The sequence below is a fragment of the Anas platyrhynchos genome, chromosome 5 (assembly GCF_047663525.1).
Source record: "Anas platyrhynchos isolate ZD024472 breed Pekin duck chromosome 5, IASCAAS_PekinDuck_T2T, whole genome shotgun sequence".
Taxonomy (NCBI): Eukaryota; Metazoa; Chordata; class Aves; order Anseriformes; family Anatidae; genus Anas; species Anas platyrhynchos.
This window is the reverse complement of record NC_092591.1, coordinates 60815357-60828060: the sequence shown is the minus strand read 5'-3', so window position 1 is coordinate 60828060 and position 12704 is coordinate 60815357. Positions and strand designations below refer to the sequence as shown.

The 12704-nt window shown below is 36.3% G+C and overlaps 1 protein-coding gene across 14 annotated transcripts in view; it reads right to left on the bottom strand.

The window, feature by feature from the left end:
* PLEKHA7 (pleckstrin homology domain containing A7) overlaps positions 1-12704 on the bottom strand; it is a 133047-nt gene that overhangs the window by 2026 nt on the left and 118317 nt on the right. For 13 of the 14 annotated variants that reach the window (XM_072039294.1, XM_038179301.2, XM_072039303.1 and 10 more), the window contains 7 exons: positions 12462-12579; positions 11774-11853; positions 11180-11380; positions 7852-8010; positions 5563-5696; positions 4569-4711; positions 1210-1318 (listed from right to left, as the gene is read on the bottom strand). In XM_072039294.1, coding sequence (XP_071895395.1) covers positions 1221-1318; positions 4569-4711; positions 5563-5696; positions 7852-8010; positions 11180-11380; positions 11774-11853; positions 12462-12579 — 933 coding nt within the window. In that variant the 3' untranslated portion in view covers positions 1210-1220. The remainder of the gene's footprint in view (positions 1-1209; positions 1319-4568; positions 4712-5562; positions 5697-7851; positions 8011-11179; positions 11381-11773; positions 11854-12461; positions 12580-12704) is intronic. The other variant, XM_072039295.1, reaches the window with a different exon arrangement.

Genomic DNA, 12704 nt, shown 5'->3' with positions numbered 1-12704 from the left:
TTGTCAAATGTTACTCAGATACAGCAAAGGTAGAATTTAGTTCTTTCTGAGAATTTAGTTCTCAGAAAGATAAACTGCACCAGGACAAAACCAGCTATTTCTGCCAAGCTCGGGATATGTGCTCCAAATGCCTGCGCACGTTCTCTCTCGCTCTGTGTGTAGCTTTTATCCCAGGCCTTTCTGATGACAGGTCACTGGAAACATTCGTGAAAGGCCCAAAGGGGCTCTTTTATTTACATTTTTATATATTTTTTACAGGTATTTGACTCTTACTTTAAATACCTTTGTTTTCAGATTCACTGAAGATAAACACCACTTGAGGTGTTCACTCAATCAGTCCTCTTTACTGCTTCACCTGTGTTTTGATGACTTTGTCCAGCATCAGGCAATAAAATTTGGCCAAAGGAAATCGGAAGGATGAACATAATTTCAAAGGGAACCAGGGACACATGGTGAGTGCTACAACTAGGGCACTTCTAGCAGGCAAGTATTATAATATTTACATTTCCCTATTTGAAATAGGGAAAACACCGTAAATACTACTGGGAAGAGATGATCCCCGCTTCTTTATAAGGGCAACAAAATTAACTGAATACTTGAAACGTCAAAATTACCTAATCAGAGACAAAAATTAATTCTTCTGTTAGCACAATTCAGTGAAAAACACACCCAAGGCACAAAACAGTCCAACACTATTGCAGAATTAGTTACGTAGGGCCAAATTTTCAGCTCACCTCAATTAAGACTCGGATTTGAGTCCATGTGCTTTTAGACATCAGCCCCAAAAATGAACCCCCCTGCTTACACAACTTTGTTTGCACGTTGGATTCTCTCGTGAAGCAAACATACATGCCACGTGCAGGCAAACAGCCCTACACGGGCCAGCTGTAGCCAACGCCAGCCATGGGAGGGCAAACTGCGGCTGAAAATCTGGCCCCATGCTACCAAGAGCAGAGATGTCTCCTTCCTTCACCACGGTAAGATTATGGAAGTTTCTTATCTGTAAAGCTCCAGCAGTCATTTGAAGACTTGATTAGCCCACACGTTAGCTTATTAGTAGCAATATTTGTTACACAGGAATGAAAGGTTTCTGAAAAACGGATGCATGCGTTCATTTGGATCCGATTTTAGTAAAACTTGTTAAAATTCAGCAAGCCACAGCAAAGATACAATGGCAAATCAGACATGCCAAGAGCAGTTAGTTCTTACTTTTAAGGTGTTTAAACAAATGTGTAGTGAAATCCATTGCTTAAGGGGGAGTGAGGTGGCTGTGGTACAGAAGGTGAGGGTGCTTTAGGTGGAAAGGTCAACTGCTGAGCTAGAAGGGATCACATACACCAATTAGGCTGCACAATCAAACATCCGTCTCAAAACAGAGCCACCTCAATTTTCTACCACGTGGATAGGAAACCCGATTAGCAACAGCAATGAGGTGTTACATTATTTTAGTTACATGGAACACAATTTAAACGACATTTCTACTTGCTATTTTTTTCTATTAGTTGCCTTAACTACTAAGGCACACGATACTGACATATCTTAATCAAATTCTGCTTTTAACACCACAGTTCTGGAATAGCACCCAAATTTACTAACTTGGTTTCAAGATTTTCCTGCAATTGTACAACATTTCATTTGTTACATGCCAAAAAACAGATATAAAGGTGCTATATAGAAAATCACACACACACAAATATAGATGCATCTAAACATTTTTCTTACTACAGAGCATGAAAAATACATTTGAAATATCAGAATAAAAAAAAAATACAACATTGTAAGTATACTTGTTTATAAACTAGAGCAATGGTTAGAAGACAATCTTGAAACTACAGAGACTGACACTCAATCTTAAATTCTGCCTTTTCATTTTGGAAGGCCAGAGGTGGACCTGGTTCCAAAAAAACAGAGAGGTACTGGGAACTGACTTCTTGAGACGTGTACTTTAAGAAAGACTTTAATCTTTCAGACTCTTGGCATGATTTCTGTTTACAAGGCAGATTTTCAACATGCTGCACTACAGGAGTTAGATAAATGCACAATTTCTATTAAAAGTGATTTATATTGGCTCAGGCTCTGCACCGAGCCTGACTGAATTTAAGAAGAGATTGGACTGTGCACTTAGTCACATGGTCTGAACTTGGGTAGACCTGTGCGGTGTCAAGAGTTGGACTTGATGATCCTTAAGGGTCCCTTCCAACTCAGGATATTCTATGATTCTATGATTCTATATTATCACAGCTTCCTAACACAAGTTATCTGCTTTACAAAAATAAAATAGGAAAAGTTAAGCTTTAGTTATTTCAAAGCAAATCTTTTTTACTAGATCTGGACATTTAGGGTTGGATTTTCAGATACGGTCCGCTTCATCAACAAGAAGCAACTTTGGCAATACATATTTTAAATTCAAACTACAAAAATAAGAATGTGAAGGAATCTGTAAAATTAAAATAAATCAGAATGTGCCATCAGATGCTCAACATGTTACATAATTTTCTTTTTTAACCACTTTTTTTTTTTTTTTTTTTTTTAAGAATTATCCACATTTTCATTCTTGTTTGCTTTTAAATGAGAAAGTAATATTTGCAATCATTGTGTAAGAAATGAGTCTTTGAGGTAGAAATGTGGTAAAGAAAACTGGGCACAGATGGAAACATGAGGACTTCCTTAACAATCAATTCCTTTACTATTACCTAACTTTTTTTGGTTTTGTTTGTTAAGTGTCTGAAAGAAAAATAAGCCGGGTGCTATGCTTCACAAAGGTATTAAGCTAATATTAAAACAAACTTCTCACAACTGACTGCAAATGTATTTTTCAAGCAGCAGTTAAACATTTCAGGGAAGACACATTTTAATTCTCTTTTTAGGGAGAAGTAAAGAATTAAGCAGATTTTAGGTAGATACCCCAGAATATGTGTTAATCTCACTTTGAAATAATTATCATAAAAACTTTAAAACGTAAAAGCAAAAAATTGCTTTTACATAGCTATTGTGCTACATAGCTATTACAAGCTACCTCACAACTACGACGTTAACTATAAAATACAAACAGATCAAACAGATTTCAGTGCCGTGCCATTACTGCACCCTCACACACACCAAGAAGTATGTTATCTGTCCACATGAAGACTGTTTACTATGGCAGCCTCTCTGCTCTTGCTGTACGGCCATGGGAATAATTTCAAGAAAGGACTGTGCTCACCCTTGCTGGTCTTAGTTTTGGTGCCATCTTTTCCCAGAAGCAGCCAAAACTCAGGTGGCAAAATGCTGTGTTGGTTCCTACCTCGCAAACACAAAGTCCTGCTCCATGACCAAAGCGTGCAAGTCAGCGTTACAGTACTGAGGACCTGCTTACTCAAACTGGGACCAGACAGCCTGAGGAGAAGCTGTTTCTAGGCAGAGACGCCTGAAGTTCCAAGAGGTTTTCCCTGAAATGCTCCCAACACCTTCCAATTGTGTTTATTTATAATATCTAGCCTCCTCAGTGAATCCTTATTATTCCTTCAAGTCTGTTAATTTCTCACAGAAACCCTCCAAAATCTCAAGTTTGATAACCTGAAAATGCATCCTTTCCTCTGAAAAAATCACATTCCCCTTAGATTTCGCTGCCACCACATCTGAGTATGCAGCCACACTCAATCCACAGTCTGTTACTCCAGATGTGTGGTACGCATCTGAGTATTGGAATAATCTGTCTTTAAGGGAAAGGCCTTGAAAGCTTCTGTGGCAAGTACCATATGTTTAAACTGACAACTTCAGATGAGGAACGTGCATATTTTTTCCTCCATCATAGTTAAAGCTTCCATTATTTCCACTCTCCACTGGAACAGTGAACTGTGGAAGTTATAAATGGCTGGTCAAGTACTTGCTAGAATAGCTGCTGTATGTATTAATGTATTAATATGCCATACAAATCTGTTAACTTTTTTTCTTTTTTTTTTTTTTAACTTATTTCAACTATAAAGCAATCAAGAGTGAAATTGTCATCTTTAATAACATATTACAGAGGGTCTACTGATTTCCAGGCATCAAGCAGAATTCATGCATGGTTGTCTTGCTCTGATCTCTAATCTTGGTCACCAGACAGAAACATACCAATACCCATTTTACAATGTCTTTTTCAGCCTGTTGTTACATAGCTCAAGCTGCAAATGATTACACTATAGTTTCAATCATCAGGCTACTGAATCTTTCTGTTAAAAATAAATAATTTCCCTTCATTTTATACATCATCAACCATTTTACTTTTAAAAGTGATTACTGATATAGCTCACTTCAGATATAGTTCGCATTCAAAGAAAATGTTTTGTGCTGTTAGTAACAGCGAGTTTCCAAGTTCTGAACTTTCTGATCACACTATTTTCTCCCATTCACCCTGTTCACTGAATACCAGACACTACTCAATGTAAACCTTTAGCTTCTCTGAATTTGTTACCTATACACACTTCTCACTATTTTGAATGTGAATGGCTAAAATTCTCTCTTTTGCCAGAAGTTCAGCAACAACCACACACAACTTTAGAAGCAAGTAAGAAATAGCTGTTATTTTGTAAATAACTAAGTATTACCTGCTACCTCCTTGCTCCTCTGAGAGGCTTCAGAAGCCAAAGCGTATGATATGGTAATGATGCGTTCCTGCTCTTGCAGCTGTGAATCTAAATCAACTGAGTTGTGCTTGTCCTGGGCAATGGCAGGCTGTAGATTGTGCATACTAGCAGGAAAGTGCAAAACAACATTAACATTTACAAAGATAAAGAAAAATCCACTCTGCAGATGAGAACAAGCTTCAATACCTACAGCAACTTTCGGATCTCACACATCAAACTCCGTATTTCATTTAAGTTCTTTGAAGTAGTGTTAGATATTGTATGTAAATGACCACAGCAAAGACAAATGTTGCAGCCATTACAAATTCAGTTACAGTATCTGCATCTCTCAAGTACATCTGAAAGTCCTTTGTAAATGGGTTGTTTACATGAAAGCACTATAAAAATGCTATTTATTTGAAGTTGTTAATAAAATTTCTTGTTAGAGCTCAGAGGAAGAGATGTAACCTGGTGGTCCTCAGATGCAGACAATTCTACAATCTTACAACAAAACTATATTTGCAGGCATCTGAGGTAACCAAATTATTGAAACTGAACATTTCAGCTGACTCTACATTAGCTCTAAGTATCCAAAAGAGTTCTTTTAGAACTCTACCTCTCTGCAGACAACAGAAGCTTGCTCTCACATTGATTTATATTCTGCTCTGTGCCTTTCCTTCCTCCTCACCCTCATCTACTAGCCGTTTGGTAAAGACTCACTCCTATTTTAGGATGCTCTGAACAAGAAAATGGACATACACAAAACCTGTCATTATTCTCTCTCCTGTATCCTGTTCTATAAAGGATCTCTTAGTGTACTAAGTATATTACACTGTATGCATTTTCCACCACACTTAGATTTAAAAAAAAGCCACCACACTCAGATAATTAAATTGAACAGGAAATAGACTGTTACATAAAGTCAGATTCCAATGTTTAACACCAAACTACATATATGATCTGAAAAATAACTGACCTCGATTTAGTAAGAATACTCTTTATCTTCTCTGCTTTACGCTGCCTTGCTGCCAGTTCTTCTGTAGAAAGAGGTTCTTCTGGCTCCAATTCAACATAACGTTCTGGAATTGCAACCTTCTCAGGTTTTGAAAGCTGTGGAAAGAAAGCAAGCATCAAGTTTTAATAACAAGGACTTAAACTTTGAGATATATTCTCCTCAAATGTGAGAACACAGTAGAAACAATACAGCAGAGGTCTTCACAGCCAGTACACGTAGCCAATGCTAAACATTCCCGTTGGACATAAGCTGATGCCCTTTTAACAGTGTCTTTTTCCTTCCTTTAGAAGATAGATCAAACAAATATTAAAGGGGATTACAAAAGAAATTAGAATCAATAGGTAACCTTTTCTTCAGCTCAGTTTAGACCCCAAAGTAAGGCACTACCTCAAGTTGCTGCACTAGAAAGAAGAAACCGTATACAAGAGTGAATGGACAGACTTTTTAAAAGAACACTGGAAAATATTTGTGTTATGCCAGTGAGGATTTCCTATAACTGAAAGAAGACATCACCTGAAGTTTTAATCCAGGGTACCACTCTTTTCAAACCACACTATCTTTCCCTGTGAGCAGCAGAAAAGAAAAAAAAAATCCCCAAACCAACAGTTTATAATCATTGCTGGAAATTCCTTGACTGTAGATTTTGAAACCTTAGGTGTTCAAAAGTTGTCTAGGGAACTGACCCAGAAATACACTTACACCGGGCATTTAACAACATGTTGCATACACACAATTACAACATGTTGAATACACACAATTACGTAGACTGAAAATTTTAATAACCAAACTGATTGCACAAAAGCTAGCAACAAGTTGTTGTCAGGATCAGTTTCTTTGCAGAAAAATTTTGCTTCTAAACCACCTAATGAAAATCCAGTTTACAAATGGACATTGAAAATGAATGCTCAGAACATGAAATGGACTTAGAAAATGAATGCTTAGTAGAACAGACTACTTTCAAAATGCACAAACAGCAAATGCATGGATAAACGAAAGTGATAGAAGGAGAACTATCCCTCCCCATCCCCATTGGATTTCTGTAAAACACTCATAAGGCCATGAGTTTCCAAAATTCAAAGTTTTAAATGGTGCCCGTAAAGACACAACTGAGTACCTTGCCTTATGAGGTACGGAAGTAGTCAGGTGAAGAGGACGGGTAAATGAAATGGAAAAGGACAACATGGGTAACCTGAGAAAGAAGCTTTAAATCCAGATCTTCAGGCCCATTTCAGTCACTCTCAGGTATGCCTGTATGTATGTAGACAAAAATGCCTACACACAAACGTGTCCTATCTTAGGCTGGAGGTGCTAGTTTGGATGTAGTGATTCAAGAAGCCCTGAAGGCCTTCTGGAAAAGATTTTAATAGAGTGCAACAAGGAAAGGCAATGCAGTAAGAGCATTTATTGTATTTCTGAAGTTTACAGGAGCACTACGTTTTCTGTAGAACATATTGAAAGATTAATGAATGACGCATTTGTACAGAGCGATCAACAGATAATGGCTCACGTTCATCCTCTTAAAAATGTCTCCCTAAATGGCACACTGGCAGCTGCTTTAAGCAGAGTAGAGGTGCTTACTAGTCTAAGTATCATTAACAATTTCATCGACTTTCCATCTATCATGGCATTTTACACAATGCATGCTTCTATCTTTCCACTTGTTCTACTCTTTCCTTTCCACCAGATGGCTCAATCGCATTTCAAACAAATACTTAACTCAGTTAGTGGACTGGAAACAAACCTCGTGTTCCAGAACACAAAATCACTTGGAAAGCCACCAAAAAAGCTTTTTCTGTTCTGACCAGGATAAAGCAGTGCTCCCTCTTCTCTAATATGTTTAGCCAGATCAAATGAAGAGTAACATATTCCGTGGAACGAACTTCTACTTCCTAGCAGTTTCTTAAATACTCTTCATGTTGCCGTCTCATTATTTTTACCCCCCCTAATTTTTACATAACATTGCCTAACTTAATAACTTTTTCTGTATAAGGCATGATGTGTTTCAGACAGTAAAGCCAACCTTTCAGTTTGTTCTCTCCACTAGAACACCATACGAACACAAACCTTACAAAAACTCTAGAAGCCAGGCCATAAATATGCTTCCTTTTCAATACCCAAATGACTCCTTTTTGTTGGAACTTGTGGCTCATTTTTGAAACAAAAGACAAGAATTCACTACCTAGAACTTAGAGAAAGGTTAATATGTTGGGAGATGGAAGAGATAGAAAGGAAGCACATAATGAGTGTTACCTCTCTGCTGATATCTAAATCATAGTCTTGAGGCTCCAGGTCTGTCTCTGTTACTGTTACTGCTATTGGCTGAACTTTTAGCCATTCATTTTCATCCTTGTCTTCTCCACGAATGGCCCTCTCAAGTAGCTGCAAATCAAATTCTTGCTCTCGTTTCCACTGGTAATAGATACAAAACAATTAATAGCATTCAACCATACTGACAAATTCACCATTTAGCAATGTACATAACTACGGCTGCAAATGCTATATTGCTGAAAGAATCCACAGAGCAAACTCCTTAACTGACAGGAAAACGAATACGCTACTGCATTTCCTGGAACATTTGGCTGTGAGATTTGATCTCTAGCTGTGCTGCATGGATTTCAGAGTGGTGTTGAATTCTACAGACAATGTTCAGCTGTATTAAATTCTAACAAATATAATAACCACAATCCACGTATGCTGATTAACATGGCACTAGCACCTACATCCACAGAAGCACAGATGTCAGTACAAGTGAATCTGTGGAGTGACAGCCTTGCCCTAGGCATTATAACCAACCAGGCAATGCTGTGTGAACTTGAATGGCCCCACAGAAAGGACATTTATGCTGCAGATTGATAATTGCAATTCGTAAATTGTATGCTAGAAAAAGACTTGGTGATTAAAGTTGGTATTTTGCATACTAGCCTTAACTTGTCTTGAATTCGTAGTAATTTTCATAACTTCTAAGCTCTTATGACTTTGCTTAAAGCCATTGTGTTCAACTAGTTACCTGCAAAGATTAAAAATCTTTCATATTGCCTTTACAAGAGAAAGGCTGAGCAATAATAAATTCAGAGCATATTTAAATTAAACAGCATCTTTTAGAGTTCCCAAATTATTGCATAGTAGCCCCTTCACAGCTACAATACAGCTGCATATAAACTCACACTTAAAAACCCTACCAACACATTTTTGTTCATAAGTATCAAAAAACTAAGTTCTGCTGCAGCACTATTCCATCTCAGCAACTTTACCATACAGAGCTGAAACACTGTATTAAAAGCAGTGAGAAAGAAAAGGGACAAAATCAACAACCAAATTATCCCCTCAAGTATTTGAGGCTATCAACAGGAGAACATGTCATTATATTATATTATATTATATTATATTATGAACATGTCTAACATTCCTATTACAAATCTCTAGCTTGTTTTGGTTGAATTTTGAGCTCTATTTGAAGTCCTTAGCCTCCATTCCACTACCTGCATTATGAAATCTACTTGAAACCTATTCATGCACAAGCTCTCAATCTTCACTCAAAAAATGTCTTCCATATGTATTTAAAAAGTTAAATAGCTAAAAGGCAATTACATCTCAAAAATTAAGATTTTTTTTTTCCAGAATTCAAAAGAGAAGAAATGTTTTTCTCATTCTAATACTCCAAACTTCTTATTCTACTCATATTCAAACCAGGCCTGATTGACATCATATATTTCAAATACACATTATCAGTTTCAAATTATTAAATGTAATTAAGAAAAACATCAAACCATTATTACAAAGCAGAGTTTTTATTGGCTTTGATGTTGCAACTTTTACATTAAAAAGGCATTTTATATAACAAACGAATTCATGTACTGTGATCAATACTTAAAACGTCATTCTACATTTGCGAGCTGACCAATTAAAAATTCGAGTTACATATACAATGTATGTTTAAAGCAAATGTTACATACTGAGCAGCATTTCAATTATACATTTAACTGTCTGCCATTTTGGCTGCTAAATAATTGCAATGCTGTAAGTAATTGTGCTATCAAACATGCTTTTTGCGTGTTGAAGCCCCGTAGGTACAAGAGATGACCTCTACAGAACACTGCTAGGGCTGAATTCAATTTCAATTCTTCACAGCAAGGAAAAAGACTAAGATGGCACCCAAATTTATAGACAAAGTATTTGCCACAAATGTTAATAAGGAGTGTCACAAAAATGTTTAAATTCAGCTCGTGTATGTTATGTTAGACTCAGGAAATATTAGCAGCTCTGATTTACTTCTAATTAAAATATGAAAGTAACAGTTCTCCTATAGTTCTACAATTCCCAAATATTATGCACTATCTTTAATAAATTTGTGATTGCAAAATAGAAGACAAAATAGATGAATGTCTCCAAGTAGTGCACTCATTTACTGGGAAAGTAAATATAAATAATTGGCTGTAAAAGTGTGTTACTGAGCGGTGGGAATGAAAGGCTGAATATTATAGGGTTTTTAAAATGCTAGCAATTGACACACACGTACTAAATGCAATTAAGCCTGGTAAAAATTGAGTAGTCCAGTTAGAAATTGTAAAATAACTACGAAATTTTGCAAATTAAAAACAAGCAAACAAAAGAAAAAAAAAAGAGGCATTAGGTATGATGAGTGACAAATCTAAAAGCAAGAGATCTTGTGCAATGAATTAGGTAAAACAAGGTGATCATTCTAAAGCTCTAGTGGACCAAATGAAAAATAAATTAAAAGACTACAGCATAAGTGCAATTACAGTACAATCTTGGTTTAGCACCAAGTGAGAAACTGGGTAGCTTCACCAATTAGAATTGCTTTGGTTAGTATCCAAACCATATAACTACAAACTTATATTCTGTACAGCATTTAATCTCAGAATGCAACAGAAGTCCTTTTCTTCAGCAGCTTGAATTTGAGCCTTATTAGAATATTCTACATTCTGAGTTTTAAAGAAGAATTTGTGCCAACTGAAAGACATTCGCTCTTAGAAAATTTTCTAATAAGTGTTATTAGGTTTCAAAACTGATTATCCATTTCACTTTAAAAAAAAAAATAAACAAACAAACAAAAAAAAAACAACAACCAAAACCAAACACACACACACACACAAAAACCAACCAAACAAATATACAAACTGCATGGCCTGATATTAACATTACTATCTTGCAGCCTAATTTATGAATTTAAAAGAAAAAATAACCTTGGAGAATAAGAACATTCTAAAAGGCCCATTCCATTATGAAGCAGTTTTAAAACCATACAAGCTTCTTACACTTTCTAAATACAATTCCAATAAAAAACAAAACCATGTCTCCGGAATCACTCCAATATGCTCTCATCTCCACTCAGCACACTAACCTCTGACCAACTTACCTGCTGAACCTGCTACATATACTGTTAACTACTAGTAAAAAATGATCATCTGTTACTCACACTCTCTGACCTCATTTTATACTGTATAATACTAATTTAATTAGACTAGAAGCATCACACACGCTCAAGTGAAAGTGCTTGCTAGGAAAAAAAATCCAAAGATATTTTTAGCTTAGTCCTTTTAAGGCATATCTAACATACTGAGCCTATGTCTGCAGAAATGGGCCTGACGAAAGACCGAGATGAAACAGACTGCCTTTCTCCTTGGCTAAGAGTTCTCTTGCGTTCCCGAACTAACGCCTTCTGATGTCGTTTCATTCTTTCTAGTTGCTCCTCTGCACTCATCTTGCCTCTTTGGTGGTCTCCAGAGTATAAACGTTCCAAGGCACTCTTTGGTCTCTCCTGAAGAAGGCACAAGGCACACAAAACATGTGTGGGAATCAATAGTTCATAAGTAGTATACAAAAAATAACTTTCTCCTGCCTTATTACTAAATTAAGATGATTTTGCTCTATTACTTTGTATTAATTTGCATATTTAAACTCTTAAATTTCTATTAGTAGTGGTGATTTTTGATTCTAAACTTTGCTTTATAAATCTATTACAAATACAATACACTGTCTGTCTACTCCCTGATTCATTTAAGAAAGTGAGAAAAATTTGATTAGATCACAGGTGTTGGGTCCTCTCCCACGCTATTAGAAACCTATCTCCTGCTAGGCAAAATATACTCTGGGCTTACGTATGTTTTGAACGATCCAAGCATTTGCTTTCAGACGTTCAATTAAAACTTACCTTGGACCTATCCCTTCGAAGCGTTGCATATGATGAAATGGTAGATGATTGGTGCAATCTGGAAGTTGATCCAGATAAACCTTCATAAAGAAAAAGAGAATGCTTTAAAACTAAATGACAGACAGAATGAAGGTATCTGTGAAGAAAGTCAAATCTTAACAACATTTGCAGTTAGAGGGGTAAGAAACAAGAAGAAAATAAATAAAAAATGTACCCCTTTTTCCAAAATATCCTCTCTATCGTCATTTGTTAAACTATTACAGAACTGTAGCACAGCGGAACGTAGTGGCAAGTCGTGTGTAGTGTTTGATGGCATTATGTTATTATTCTTTAGCACTTCCATTTAATTAACTTCCACAGGCAATTAAAGTGTTTAAAAATACTTGACTTTGTAAATACAATACAGAAATTATGACGAAGAATAATTCTGAATACAGGAGACATTCTAACAGCTAACTTCATGTTTTGCTATTTTTTAAAGCATTATATATGAAGCTGCTTTGTAAAAGGCTGGTTATCTATAATGGCACCATTAAGAAACATAAAATTTCTAGAATTCCATAGCATTACACAGTTAACCGAAAAATAATGATCTTAAAATAAAGACCACTTCCAGAAAATCCTAGGAGAGTAAAGCTCCTATACAGAAAGCACCGTTACAAATCAGCCGTGTAAAATCCTGGCTTACCACGGGTAGGTAATGTCTGGTATCCACTATCAGAGCTTATTAAACCGCTGGCAGGTTGGCTGAGGTCACCGCCTATCGTTGCTAGTTCTGGCTCACTCACATATGAACGCAGCTCTACCTGTGTGGAAAAATACTTACTGGCTCAAATGGAATCACAGACAGCAAGTCTTAATAGTCTTAAAACAAATCCCAGTAGGTTTTGTTTACGGATTAGTGAATCTCTCTGCCCTTACTATACAGCAT